The 14075-nt window shown below is 47.8% G+C and overlaps 2 protein-coding genes and 1 long non-coding RNA gene across 3 annotated transcripts in view; 2 read left to right on the top strand and 1 right to left on the bottom strand.

Moving 5' to 3' along the window:
- COL18A1 (collagen type XVIII alpha 1 chain) overlaps window positions 1–9265 on the top strand; it is a 111186-nt gene extending 101921 nt beyond the window's left edge. Inside the window, exons 39-42 of the mRNA XM_084859665.1 lie at window positions 389–706; window positions 3267–3464; window positions 5963–6078; window positions 6665–9265. Of these exons, the coding sequence (XP_084715791.1) occupies window positions 389–706; window positions 3267–3464; window positions 5963–6078; window positions 6665–6878 (846 nt within the window). The 3' untranslated portion in view covers window positions 6879–9265. The remainder of the gene's footprint in view (window positions 1–388; window positions 707–3266; window positions 3465–5962; window positions 6079–6664) is intronic.
- LOC146357977 (uncharacterized) overlaps window positions 1–14075 on the top strand; it is a 717854-nt gene that overhangs the window by 460895 nt on the left and 242884 nt on the right. The window lies entirely within an intron of this gene.
- SLC19A1 (solute carrier family 19 member 1) overlaps window positions 8115–14075 on the bottom strand; it is a 27101-nt gene continuing 21140 nt past the window's right edge. The window contains exons 4-6 of the mRNA XM_084859639.1: window positions 13478–13670; window positions 12305–12446; window positions 8115–10965 (exon numbers count right to left, since the gene is read on the bottom strand). Coding sequence (XP_084715765.1) covers window positions 10777–10965; window positions 12305–12446; window positions 13478–13670 — 524 coding nt within the window. The 3' untranslated portion in view covers window positions 8115–10776. The remainder of the gene's footprint in view (window positions 10966–12304; window positions 12447–13477; window positions 13671–14075) is intronic.

Genomic DNA, 14075 nt, shown 5'->3' with positions numbered 1-14075 from the left:
TTGCTAGGACTCTTGTGTTGCAGGGATTTTCAGTCCTCCAATACGACTTTTTAAAAATTATTGTATTTCAATATGTACTAGAGACCCACATTGTTCCCTCAGGGATAGATTGGGGTAGAAATCCAAACAAGTTGCGTTATCCTGGGGGAGGGCAACTTGAATGATTAGGTCACAGTGGGCCAGCCAGGATTTCAGACCGCCAATACCGGGTTGCAGTGTCAGGATGTGTGCTGGCATGCACATTTGACTGTGCTGGTAATGGAGCGGGATTGCACATGGAGTGGCAGCAAATGTGGGCTTGGCATGGTTTGTTCTGCTCCATGGCACAGACTACATACAAAAGCACTCAGAAGGTGGCCTAGGAATAGGATTCTTCATTCCCTTCCAGGGCAATGAGGTGAATGATAGGCTTCCCAGTGTCCACTACTCACACGGAGGCACAGCATCCTCTGGATCCCAGCGCTTATTCCAGCAGCATTTACCTGTGCATTCACACCGAGAATATAATGCTTACTCCACTGCCAAGCCCTGGAGAGGGGATGAAAGTGTTGCCAACCAGCACCGCCTTCCTGAGCAACCTGCCGTTCACCAGCCCCATCAGGGAGCACAGCACCAGCAAGGGTCACTGAATACCTTCTTTCTCGACAACCGCCAGCCTGAGACTGCTCCTTCTGCTGCTCATACACACCATGACTTCCAGCCTGCCGTGAGTGCCCTGTACATTTTTTGGTAGAGTCTTCACCCCTACCGCTGCTAGAGTATTGCTTTGGTGGCTCTCCCAACTGGCCCCACAGAAAAGAGATTTAGGGAGGTGTCATAAAAACAGCTGGCGCCAGTAAACAAATGTTGCAGCAGAAGTTGGGGATCATGATGCAGAGCATGCATGTAACAGAGCTTGGGGGAAGACAAGAACTGGTAACCCCCTGTGGTTTCCACATGGAGAAGCACATGGTGTATTGGGACCATAACTGAAAACAGAAATTTTGGGGACTAGGATTTGGGGAGGTGTCCCTGGATCTGTAATTAGAACAAGGGTGGGGAACTTCACAAGCTGGCTAGGGCTCTCTCCTCTTATATTTTCTGCAACCTCACCCATGGCCCATACTAATTAAACTTTAGTTACTTTTGGCCTAGCTCTAAGTTACTTTATTTTTTAAATGTATACCATACCTTTCAACTGAAGCAGGGAACAAGGCAGCTAAGAGCAAGGATTAAAACCATCAAAACAGGTTAAACCTGTAAATTAAAACACACCCACACAACACTTACAATAAAGTAAGTTACTCGATGGCCTTGTAGGCCCCTTCCAACCCTACTATTCTATGAAGTCACAATAAAAGGAAGCATCAGAAAAAAACTTCCACTGTTAACAAGCTGGCGAAGCCTAGGAAACATGGGAGAGTGCCTGCTGCCTTCCATTGCTGTGGCAGCTTGAAGAGTTTCTCTGCACAGGTTTGAACCAAGCTAGCCCTGGTGGTGGCGAAATGGGGACTTGTTTGTGGGTGTCTGCATCATGTGCGGGGTCACACCAGTGTGTCCACCTAGCTCAGCCTGCAGTCTGCTAGATTCTGTATGCCTGTGTGCCCTCAGGGATGTCCTACTGGCCAATTCAAATATGCAGGATGGTACCCAGACAAAAATATTCCTCACACATTTTATTAAAGTTTGCCTGTAGGGTGGAAAACACTGGCCATTGTTACGATCCTAAATGGTCTTATTTTTGCCTCTGCTAGGCAAGAAAAGACTGCTTTCCCCCCAGATTAACCTGCCCCCTCAAGTAGCCCAGTCACCCTTAGGAGGGTGGGAGTTCAAGGTTCAGAATGCCTGAAGGGACCTAGTCCCTCTTCCTTCCTCGAGGGTGGCTGCCTGTCTTTGCAGGTGAGGATCATTTATTTTATGTATTACATTTCTTGATCGCCCATCTGGCCAGTCACCTGGCCACTCTGGGCGATGTACAATAATACAACAGTTTAAAACAATAAAATTCCACATTAAAACATTGTATTTCTAAAAGTACCCTAACCCACCCCAAATGCCTGCCTGAACAACCACATTTTCAATGTGTGGTGGAAGCTCATTAAAGAGGGGCCATGGTGGAGTTCCCTAGGGAGGGAGTTTCACAGAGTGGGGGCCATCACAGAGAAGGCCCTCTTGATCATGCTCACACATACCATGCCTGCCTTTAAAGGCAGGCAGGCAGGCGGACACGTCATCCCAGGCTCCGTTGGCACCAACGGCGGCTTTTTTAACAGCCTTATTGCAGTGGGGGAGGGAGGAGGGAAAATCCCTCATCTCCAATCTTTGATAAGCCAGCAGAGAATCTGGCAGGCTGGATGAGTGAGGGCTTCCTGCACGTTGTATCTGGCCCATGAGCAGGAGGTTTCTCATCCTTGTCATAAAAGACATGAAAGGAAAGCATCTGTTTTCCCCACTACACATACACATACACCACCAACACCAACACCACCTCCAAAAAGCCACAAAAGAAAAAGGGGAAATAATTAAGAAGCTAAATAGTTGGATAGAATATATATATATTTAATATGTCACATCCAAACAAGTGTAAATATTTTTTCACTGTTTGCATATTTGTACTTGTTCAGGTGCCATTTAAAAAAAATATGTCCAGTGATTATTTCATAGAATGCATCTTAGATCCTAGTTATAGTAGCTGAGATGAGAGGGAGGGTGGTACTTCGCGCCATTTCCTAGGATGTATGTATGTATTTAATAGCATTTATATCCCACCATTCCTCCAAGAAATACAAGGTGGTGTATATTGTCCTTCCCCACCCATGTTTTATCCTCACAATAACCCTGTGAGGTTGGTTAGGCTGTGAGATAGTGACAGTCCCAAGGTCACGCTGTGGGCTTCATGGCTGATTGGGGATTTGAACTTGGGTCTCCCCGGCCCTCGTCCAATGCCGTCGCTGCTGCACCACACCGGCTGCCTTGTGGATGGAACTGTAGAATAGGCAGCTCTTTTCTGAAACATCCCTCCAGCCAGCACTATGACAAGTAACGGGACTGGCTCTCTCACATTTGACAGGATTGGGTGCTTTCCGGGAAGCAACCTTAGGAACCAATCAAGGAGTGAAGATACCGGAGCCCCCACTGCTCACTAGCTGCTTGACTTGTGGTGACCACACTCCCTCCACACCACATCTTAGTGTCTGTCGGCTGCATCAAGGTAGCGGTAGCCGATGACTCCATGAAGCGTTGATACCGGCTCTTCCTCACGCGTGGTCTTCTCTTTCCTTTTCCAGCTCCACCTTATAGCCCTGAACGCTCCCCTGAGTGGCAGTATGCGTGGCATCCGAGGAGCCGACCTCCAGTGTTTCCAGCAAGCCAGAGAGGTTGGGCTGACAGGCACCTTCCGAGCGTTCCTCTCCTCCCGACTGCAAGACCTCTACAGCATAGTACGCAGAGCAGACAGGAGCACAGTGCCTATAGTCAATCTCAAGGTACGTCTGCTCACAGGTCTGAGCAAATCAGACTTTTATGACATGGAAGGCATACCTGAAGTCAAGTGCTACCTATTTGTAGGTCTGTTCTAAGTGACATTAATTGAGGGCTTTGTGCTTCCAGAGCTTCACTTCTTGAGATTCGTGTACAAAGACAATAGCTGCAGAAGTGGGGTATAGCTCCAGGGCAGCATACCATAGTCTTTTCTGAAGTTGCTGAAGTGGGTCAGTCTTCAAAATGGGGGAAAAAGAGGATCCAGGCAACTACTAATGAGTCAGCTTGATGTCCATACCTGGAAAAGTTCTAGACCGAATAATCAAAAGCAATTAGTCTGTGAGCATTTAGTGAAAAAAATGCTGTGATCACAAAGAGCCAGCATGGGCTTCTAAGGAACAAGTCATGCCAGACTAACCTTACCTCCTTTTTTTGATAGAATTACTAGATTTGTAGATCAGGGGAATGCTGTGGATGTAGCACACCTTGATTTTAGCAAAGCTTTCAACAAGGTTGTCCATGAAGTTCTTGTTGGCAAGTTGCCAAGTTGTGGGCTAGACGATACTACGGTTATGTGAATTTGTTGCTAGTTGATGTGCTGTACTCAAAGATTACTCATAAACAGCTCCTTTTCAGCCTTGAGAGAAGTGTCAAGTGGAGTGCCGCATGGTTCTGTCCTGGGCCCAATTTTGTTCAACACCTTTCAGAATGACTTGAAGGAGTAGAGGGAATGGCTCATCACATTTGCAAATGACACCACACTGAATGGGGTAGCTAATACCTTAGAAGCAAAAAACTATTCAAAATGGTCATGACACAGTAGAGAACTGGGCCGAAGCTAACAACATGAATTTTGACAAAGATAAAGGTGAAGTTCTGCATTTAGGTTAGAAGAATCAGTTACACAAATACAGAATGGCTGACACATGGCTTGACAACAGGACATATTAAAAGGATCCTAGGGGTTTTAATAGAGTAAGCAGTGTCATGCAGCAGCTAAAAAGGGTAGTGCAATTATAAATTGCATCAACAGAAGTATAGTGTCCAGATCACAAAAAGTAATGATTTTGCTTTGATTTCAACTGGAGTACTGTGTCCGGTTCTGGGCACTGCAATTTAAAGATATTGACAAACTGGAACACATTTAGAGGAGGGTGGCAAAGATGGTAAAGTGCCTGGAGATCAAGTTCTATGATGAATGGTTGAAGGAGGTAGGTATGTTTAGCCTCAAGAAGAGACAATTAATAGGCAATATGATAGCCATCTTCAAATATCTGAAGAGCTGTAATGTAGATGATGGCGATTTTTCCCTCCGGTTGCTCCAGTGGGTAGGACCCAAACCAATGGGTTCAGATTACAAGAAAATGGATTTAGACTAAACATTAGGAAGAACTTCCTGGCAGTACAAACTGTTTGTCAGTGTCATGGCCTGCACAGGCTAGATGGCCACTTAAATCAGGGATGCTGTAATAATGGATTTCCTGCATTGGCAGGGAGTTGGACTAGATGACCTTTGCGGTCACTTCCAATTCTATGATTCAATGACTTCTGTTTCCTGCTGGTTACTGGGCAAGGGGGAGGAGCTTTCCATGATTCCCAGACCAGACACTGCCTGGTTAGACATTGGCAGGATCTTAGCAGAGCTCATAACTGAGATTTCTCATCTTATGCCCCCCCTTCACTTCCTCACTGTCTCTCACACAAAGACTTAAAAAAAGCCCTTTCTCATTATTCTCAGTTGCCACCTCCTTGGGCTTAGTTTGTGGCATTCCATTTCTTCTGTGCAGAAAACATAATTTTTTTAAAAGGCAGCTCATTTTAAAATGAACTGTGTAGTCTTTAGAGAGAACCTTAGCAAAGCTGAATCAACTGTGCAATTAACATTCAATTCTGCGAAGTGCAAAGCACAGCAGTAAGTTCAATATTTATATCCTGCTTTTCTGCAAGACAACCAAAATGGACTACAATAAAATAGGTGACTTATTCCTGTTTATACTCACAGTATGGGAGCGTTTGCTGCTCAGGAAAATCCATTGTAACCACCTCACCCAAAGCACCAGCTCAATGTACCATATGCTTAAAAAAGGTTTAAACAAAATGTTGCGAGACTGGTTTTGGAAAAGATAAAATAATAATACTGAAAATGGTCTAAATACCATTGCACAGGTTAATGATGAGGCTCCACCTTGAATATGGAGCATGCATCCAGTCATTCCATTTCCAAAAGGATTCAAAAGACAAGTCATACAAGGAGCTGACTTCTATGGAACTAGGGTATTTAGGAAGGGATCTTTCCCAGACCTTTTACCTGGGAGCCTTTAACCAGAGACACCAGGATTGGACCTGGGCCCTTTGGCATACAAGGCATGGGCTCTACCAGTGAGTCCTTGTGGTGGAAAGGGCAGATTTTCCCCCTAACAAAGGAAAATGATCACAGACAGGCAGAAAACTTTCTTGGAGAAATGCTTATGCAAATCCATTGCCCTTTTCCATTCCTTTCCAGGATGAAGTGCTGTTTAATAACTGGGAGAACCTCTTCTCAGGCTCTGAGGCGCCATTCAGAACTGGGGTTCGTATCCTCTCCTTTGATGGACGGGACGTCCTGAGAGACTCTGCATGGTAGGTGGGGAAAAAATTGTTTGCCTGTAGATGGAGATCTGGGAATGTGCTTTGGTTGCATGTTTGCTATTCCTCCAGCTGGGCCTGGCCGCTCCATGGCCCCACAACTCCAAAGGCATCAAATGAGAGTCTCCCCTTTGCCTGATCTTTATAAACAGAGGAATGTCTTTCTGGTTGCCAGGTTGTATTGTTTTCCCAGCACTATGTGGTGTTTTCCTTGGGGCAAGTTTGCAAAATCGAAACGTTTACGCATTGCTTTGCCAGGCATTTTCTGTAGCAATCCCTGAGCAATATAATATACATTCGTAGGCTGAGCCCAAACTCAAGAGTGGAGCAAATGTCTCAGATCAATCTATTATCAGGCTCTAAGCTATTTCTCCCGCAGATGGGGAACAATTCATACCTAGAAGATGCTGCTGACCCCTCTTACCTTTACATGGCATGAATGGGTGGCCACGACACTCAGCACACCATTTGGCACAGCAAGCCCTGTACAAAACCATGGTGCATCAGCCCTGGGGTGTAATTGCCTGGGAACACACAGTGTTTATGAGTGAAGTGGCCCTAATACTCAGATGCTTTTCAGGCCGCAGAAGTATGTGTGGCACGGCTCCAACTCCCAAGGACGGCGGCTAACAGAGAGCTATTGTGAGACATGGCGGACAGATGACACTGTGGTCACAGGCCAAGCGTCCTCGCTGGCATCCGGCAAGCTCCTCGAGCAGAAGAACAGCAGCTGCAAGAATGCCTTTATCGTCCTGTGCATCGAAAACAGCTTCATGACTTCTTCCCAAAAATAAAAGCGGCACACAACCAAAAGTGCTGACTGCAAGAGGAGGATGGGAGCCCAAACGTTTCGCTTAAGGCATGGGGCGTGGCAGTGGCTCCCCTGCCCCACCCCCAATCAGGATAATGTGTCCAGCCAGTTCCATAATATATCAGTCGAGCAGATAAATGAGTGAAAAAGCCAAAGAGTGTCTTCCTGTGATTTCCAGCGCAGCTCTGGTGCAGAATGTTTGTGTGTTTCTTTCCTCCTGGCATGGCTGCTGTAGGCAATGCATGCCTGCGGGGGGGGGGGGGGGGGGGCAGAAAAGGCTTGTGTGCAAGGCAATCTCCAGGCAAGTGTGGTACACAAAAACCTCTCCCTCCCCTTAATCCAGCTGATGTTTAACCCTTGACTTACATTTTTCATTAAGCTGTCCTGTTTGCCTTTTCCCCCTGCCCTTCTAAACTACTCAGTTGTTCCTTTAAAAAAGAAAACCAAGGCCAAGTGGGATACATCAGAATTATATTTATTGTGGTTGGCTTAACATAAGATGGCCGTCCTAAAGCAGAGAGGTGATGATGGTGCTGCTCTTTGGGGTTCATTCCTGTGAGCGTAGCCTGCAGCTGTCTCTGCTAGCCAGGCACTCTTGGCACAGCCTACCTTCATATTGGGAGCATGGTGCTACGGACCCAAAGTAGACCCTGCTGGGCAGCACATGGCCACAATTAAGGTGTTTGCAAATGTTGAGCTGGCTTTTCTGTAGCTGCCCAGGACAGCAGCATGGACAAAACTCCTGCCTCCCTCTCCACAGAAAAAAAGGAAAGGAATTTGATGGTCTGTCCCTCTGGAAATAATTACTGTATATGGGCTTGTCAGATAGCCTGTTCCCCCAGCTCTGCCTGACTCACCAGCAGGCTTAACTGTTTGCTTATGCCTTACTATTCCCAAACACAGAAGCAAGTAATATTGTTCTCTTCATAGCCTGGTTACAATTTCTGTTGCTGAATTTGCAGTGTCCTCTGCTGAAACAACATGCCCAGAGCAGTGAGAACAAGACTACAAGTCATGCCATGCACAGTACTCTCCCCGACCCCCCGCTCTCCCTCCCTCCCGCCATTCTCTCTCTCTCTCTCTCTCACACACACACACACACACACACACACACACACACTCACTTTGCCCTTTACTGTATCTAGTTCTGTAAGAGAGCCAGAGGTGTTAGCAGTAACAGCTTTACAAGTGATTTTGCCAATGTGTTTTCCTTAGGGGGCCATGGCAGAAGTAGAAACAAAGCAAAGTTGCCATTAAAAGAACCTGCACTCGTTTTTTAAAGCATTTTAAAAACATTTTTTTGTCCTATCTTCTATGCTTCCACAGACAATGGGTTGGTGCCAAAGCAAGTGGCAGGCCCTTCCTGAACTCCTGGAGCACACGTCAGTTTTCAGAACCCTGGAAGCACACCTGCCCACACTCCCTGTCCTTTAGCCTATTGGGAGGGCACCAATGCACAGGGGTAGAGCCCATGCTTCGCATGCAGCAGGCCCTGGGTCCAAATCTCCAATCACAAGTATCCGGTAACAGTGTGAAAGATCCTTGCCCAAGACCTTGGAGAACTATTGTCAATTACAAGTAGAGTTAGATGGGCTCCCAGGAAGCTAGATTATACCAGGTCAGACTGATCTTCCATCTATTCTCACAAATCCTTGCTGAACCTTGGCCCTAATCTGTGTCAGACCTAGAATCCGTAGTTAGCAACTGCTCCCAAATCAGTTGTCTAGTCTATACCACCCTCACCCCTGTGGCAGGAACCACTAGTCCGAAGCCATTCCTACCCGCTGCACATTCAGTTGCACTTCCGAAGCATTAAAGCAGGACGTTGACTGGCCTTGAGCTGCCATTTCAAGGTCTGGAAAGGACTGCACTACAGGCAACGAAGCACTGTCTGGTATGGTGTATCTACTGCTTTGCTCAGTACCCGGTAGCACAGGCAGGCATGCCCAGCAGCATTTAAGCCATCTTAAGGCCGGACGCACAGTGAAGGAGAGCCTGGAGGCCTTCCCTGTCCATAGGCTCAAGTGTGACTCACAGCCCCTCCCACTTCAGTGCCTTAGGTCTTGTCAGGCAGATCCTTGCTGCATCCCAGTTCCGTTTTAAACACTGATCTGTGAGCATTTCAGTTGGTTTTGAAAAAGAAAGGTGCTAAATTTCTATACTGAGCTTTTTGTTTTTGTTGTGAAAGTTTATTACCATGGTGGGGTGGGGTGGGGAGAAATCCGTGCAAGTCACACAGTTTCTGTCTACTGTATTTTGTGAAAAAATTTAATGCGATTTTAAAAGCTGTGGATCTCTATATCTTTGTCAGTTGTGTGTTGTGTTCTATAGACTGTTTTCTAAAGGCACTGAATAAAGGAAAGTATCCTCTTTTCATCTTTTGTCGTTCCTATGTATGAAAGTGTACAGGGCTCTCTGGGGACCTCAAGTGAAAACCTGGCTCAGCTCAGTCCAGAACGTGTGAAGGGCTGAAGAGATGCCTCCTAGTATGTGCAGAGTGCCTTTCAAGCACCGGTTTGGGGATGGGGGAAACAAGGGGCTTCCATGTCAAAGGGAGCGACCCCCATGCTATTTGGAGACCTGGCACCTCTTTAAAAAGGTAGCACTGGCTGTCTGGCCTAGGAGATCCACTTCCTCTTTCTTGAAGGTAAAACCACACAAGTTCCAGGCTAGTTTAGAGACTCATCAGGGCTGCTGATCAGACATGGTCTCTGCTGATGTCCTGACCTACCCTCCTCTCAGATGCTCACTGCTTGTTCTCCCTCTTGTTCTCTTGAGCCCATTAGTCATGCTCTTGGCCAGCCTGGGGCAGTGAAAGCGGCTCAAGAATGAATCTTGGGGTGGGGGGTAGGACTGGGGAGGCGAGGGAGAACAAGACTCGATGTCAGAGCAAAGTGCAAGCTTTTGAGATCTTAAGGATTAACAAGATCTGCATGAGACCTGAAGCAACTGTCAAGCACACCTTGGTCCCGTCTCTCCCCCCCACCCCGCTGAATTCAAGAACATACTTTGGGCAGCCTCACTCTCAACAGCAGGATTCCTGAGCATGGCAGGAGATTGGAACCCTCAAAATGAAGAGGGGGACATCTTGTTAACACAAGGACCCAACAGTGCCCTGCCACTGGCAGCCGGCACCACTCTTGCTGGCACGTGTGCAGACCCTACTGCTGGCAATGTAGCACTTCTGGGGCCAAGCCCCCAAACAACTCGAAACACGTGTTTCTGGAACGGTCATGCCTTCTAGCGTTTTTGGTCGTTAGGGGGCTTGCCCCCGGAAGTACCACATCGCCAGGGGCAACATGTGCACCGGGACTGGCGGAGCTGGCCACCAGCGGCAGGGCACTGTTCAATTCTAGCCTCAGGTCCCAACAGAGTGTATTTACTGGTATCGCATTAATAGGTAAGCTTTATAAAAGGTTGAATTATTCTGTTTTTAAAGAGAGAAGCCCTTTCATCTATCTTGCTCTGTTGGCTCATTTACAGGCTAGGAAGGGGAACATCTGAGTTTAAAAACATATTCATACAATCACTGGGTGCCCGAGCATAATATTGGCAAATGTCACCGTAGTCGCCGCTTGGTTCAGGAGATGGTGCACGCAGGAGATGGTGCACGCAGAAGAGGGCATTCAGAGTGCATGCACAAGATCCAGAGAGAACAGGGAAACTACAGTCTGCCAGATAGATACGAGTTGCCTGTTCACAAGTCCCAGCTTAAAATCAAGCACAGGTTTTCCCCCCTCTTGGTCCCTGCAGTGCTCTGATATCTGGAAATCAAAGATGCATGACCCTTGTAAATGCTGATTGTCACAGCAGTTCCACTGATCACCTCCCAACTGGGAGTGCGCGGGCAGGTCCCCCTCTTTTCTCTGCCCACTGGCTTCTCAGGCTTCGGAGGTGGCCAGCTCTGTGTGTCTGCCTTTGCCTATGACTTCCTCCACTGGGCTGCTGAGCTCATTGGCTGGTGCGGCCTCTTCAGATTTCCTGCATGTATTGTGCCTTACAGCTGCACACACAGATGCTACAAAATACACCACAGTCAGGAGGGTGAAGTAGCCAAAGTAAACGTAGAACTGGAAAAGGAAGAGAGAGGGAGAGAGATGGTCTTTAAATAAGAACAAAATGCAGGGTCTCAAAACATCAAAAATTATTATTAATCAGCAGCCCATAGAACCACAGAGATGGAACGGACTCATAAGAACATAAGAAGAGTACAGTGCATTTCAATAGGCTGGCAGGGTGTGTGTGTGTGGGGAGGCAGGATGCTAGACTCGATGGGCCTTGTGGAGGCAGGATCCTGCTAGCATCCCGCCTCCCCAAGGCCCATCGAGTCTAGCATCTTGCTTCCCACAGTGACCAGCCAGATACCTCTTCAGCCGGACAGCAGCCTTCCCCACTTTTGCGCCACAGCATACCATGTCTGAACATGGATGTTCAATTTAGCCATCCTGAGTCCATGTCTGGTCCTCCCTTTGCCGGCAGCAGGAATTCCACCTAAGTATCTGGACTGGGGCGGGGGGAGAAATCCTGCCACCCTCAGTATTGGTGACATATACAGAGCTGGAAGCAAGGTAAGGAAACCACCTGCTCTTCCTGCCTCATTGGTCAAGCCCACCGTAACCATGTGCCAGCAATGACAACCCTTATGAGACCAGATTAGGTTTGCTCTCCCTAACTGCCTCCTTTCCTAAAAGGTGTATGCTTAATCCTTGCAGTGTGGGTGAAGTTTTTGTTGAAGACAGTGCAAGATAAATGAGCAAGTGGACAACAGTTAGCAGTAATCTGCATGTTTATTTGGAGTAGCTGCGTTAATTTAGCAGAACTTGCTTGGCAACAACTTCTGCTAAGTCATGGGACTGTTTAGGATCAAGGTATAAGACTCTGGCACAAGCCCCTTTTGGAAGGGGTGGAATAGGGCGGAAATTAAATAACAGAACAGAAATGCTGCTTTTCATGGATGACATGCTTTTGGTGGCCCTGCTTACACTACAAAACAGAAACTTACAGTACCATCCTGTTCAGGTCTACTAAGAAGTTCCATTGTTTTCAGTGAGACTTACTCCCAGGTAAGTATGTACTGGATTGCAGCCCAGGTTGCAATGCTATACACACTCACCTGGGAGTAAGCCCTGTTGAACTCAAGGGGGCTTACTTCTGACTAGATAGGCACAGGATGATGCGTTCATGAACAATGCACAAAACAAAGTCAAAAACAGCCCAAGCAAAGCAAGAGCGGTCATTGCTGAGCATTCTACACTTCCCCCTGAGTTCCCCTGGGCCCATTCCCTACCGTGCGTGTCGATATGACCTTGGTCATCCAGATCAGGCAGCTGTGCAGACCCTGCCTAAAAGGCAGCTAGGACTGAGCAAGAGCTGGCTACCACAACCACTGTGTAAAATTGTGCCCCTCACCTGGGGGTGGACTGAGAGAGCCAGGCCTCTCTTGTCTGTTATGATGATGGTGATGATGGTCTTGAGAACAGTGGCGAGGAAAGTGTTGATTCCGAACACCAGGGCACAAAGTTCTTTGGACAAGGAAGCAGCAATCTGGAAACTTCAGGCAAAGAGAGAGGAAGGCAGGTCAGCTCTGCTGGCAAGCAAAAATGGTACCAAGGACAAAAAGGAGGGTCACTTTATGGGCCAGGGTCTCAGCTAGGATGCTGACGCATCCCTGTCCAACAGAGGGCACTTGTAAGTGCTGGTGAATCTTTGTACTTTTAAATCTGAAGCAGCATTCCCCAACCCGGCGCCCTCCAGGCATGCTGGACTACAAATCTCATAATCCCCAGCCAGCATGGGCTAGGGATGATGGGAACTGTAGTTCAATGCATCTGGAGGGTGTCAGGTTGGGGAAAGCTGTGCTGCAGCCATGTAGTGAGTGCCAGTAATTTTGTGTTGGGCTTAGAAAGCAGCTTGGGGGTGGGTTGCAGGGGAGGGGAAGGTCCTGCAGTGAAATGTACTACCAGTGGGGAAATTGCAGTGCACGACCCAGAGAGTGAAAGAGGCATCCCAGGAAGAGGCCAGTACACTTCTTCCTCAGAAAGCCAGTTGATAAAGATGGTGCCACACTGCTTTATCATCACCATTTGCAACATATTCTGGGATGAGATGCATATAGACGTTGGCCTGGAAGGGTACTGAAAACCACCTGATCCAGTCCTTTGTATTCAGCCAAACCTCCAGTCACTATCCCTACCCCTTCGGAATTTCCAGCAGATTCGTTCATACCACTCAAAGCGTTAGCAGACAACACATTTTTCTAACCTATTAAAACATTAAAAGCCTTCAGTGACGAATCTGGCACGGAGCCCAGTAGTTAGCTATTCGTGCCAGTTCCGGCATCCTTAGAGAAAAAGATCACACATTGTCGTGATAAGCCCTCCTTTAGGAAAGGAGAGGCAGCAGAAAGCCAAGTGGCCCCCTACTATTCATTGTCACAGATAATGGTACGATGGTCCCTCACACAGCTCCTTCCCCTGTGCTGAAATAGCGAGGTTTTCAATCTGTTTGGAATCCGCTTCTGAAGGCTTCGGGGAATTCTGTATGTCCTGTGAACCTGGCCGTCAAGTTGTCCCCACCACTCACATGGCTATAGGCACAAGAAACTGGTAGGAGCCCCTGAAAAGGATGTAGCCCATGTAGCACCACCAGATATTGGTGGTTGTGTTCATGAGGAAAAGCAGGCCTGCCTGGAACGCCGTCACTACAGCAATCACCAGCTCTGACCAGAGCACCCAACGGATCTTCACATAGCCGGCAGAAAAGGAGGTGATGGCACCTGGGAGAAAGCACACGGTGTCATTAAGCGATGGCAGCACCAGCCCACAAGCTTCTGAGGCAGAGCTCTGCCAAGGGGCGTTAAGCGTAGGAAATTAGCAGGTTTGTCCAAATGATACTGTAGGGAAGACAACGACCAACGAACACGATTAGGGCAGATACTGGACTTGGCGGCACTGAGATCCAGAGAAGTGGAATGCCTGTGGCCTCAATGAAACAGAAGAAAACGTCTCCCAAGGCAGCCCCTCGGAACCGTTGGGCCACGGGGTACGTTGCTCTGGGCCCAGCTCCTTGTAGCTGACGCATAACGTTGGAGCGTGGCTCACGTTAAGCAGGGTTTATGGATCTCCTCTTACAGGCACCACCCTTTTGCACCAGAGATGCAATGGAACCGAGCGAATGCTGG

This window comes from Heloderma suspectum, chromosome 1, assembly GCF_057233095.1.
Source record: "Heloderma suspectum isolate Gila_16-S chromosome 1, 16-S_ref, whole genome shotgun sequence".
Classification (NCBI taxonomy): domain Eukaryota; kingdom Metazoa; phylum Chordata; class Lepidosauria; order Squamata; family Helodermatidae; genus Heloderma; species Heloderma suspectum.
Note: the sequence above shows the minus strand (reverse complement) of the source record. Positions and strands in the feature narration are given on the sequence as shown.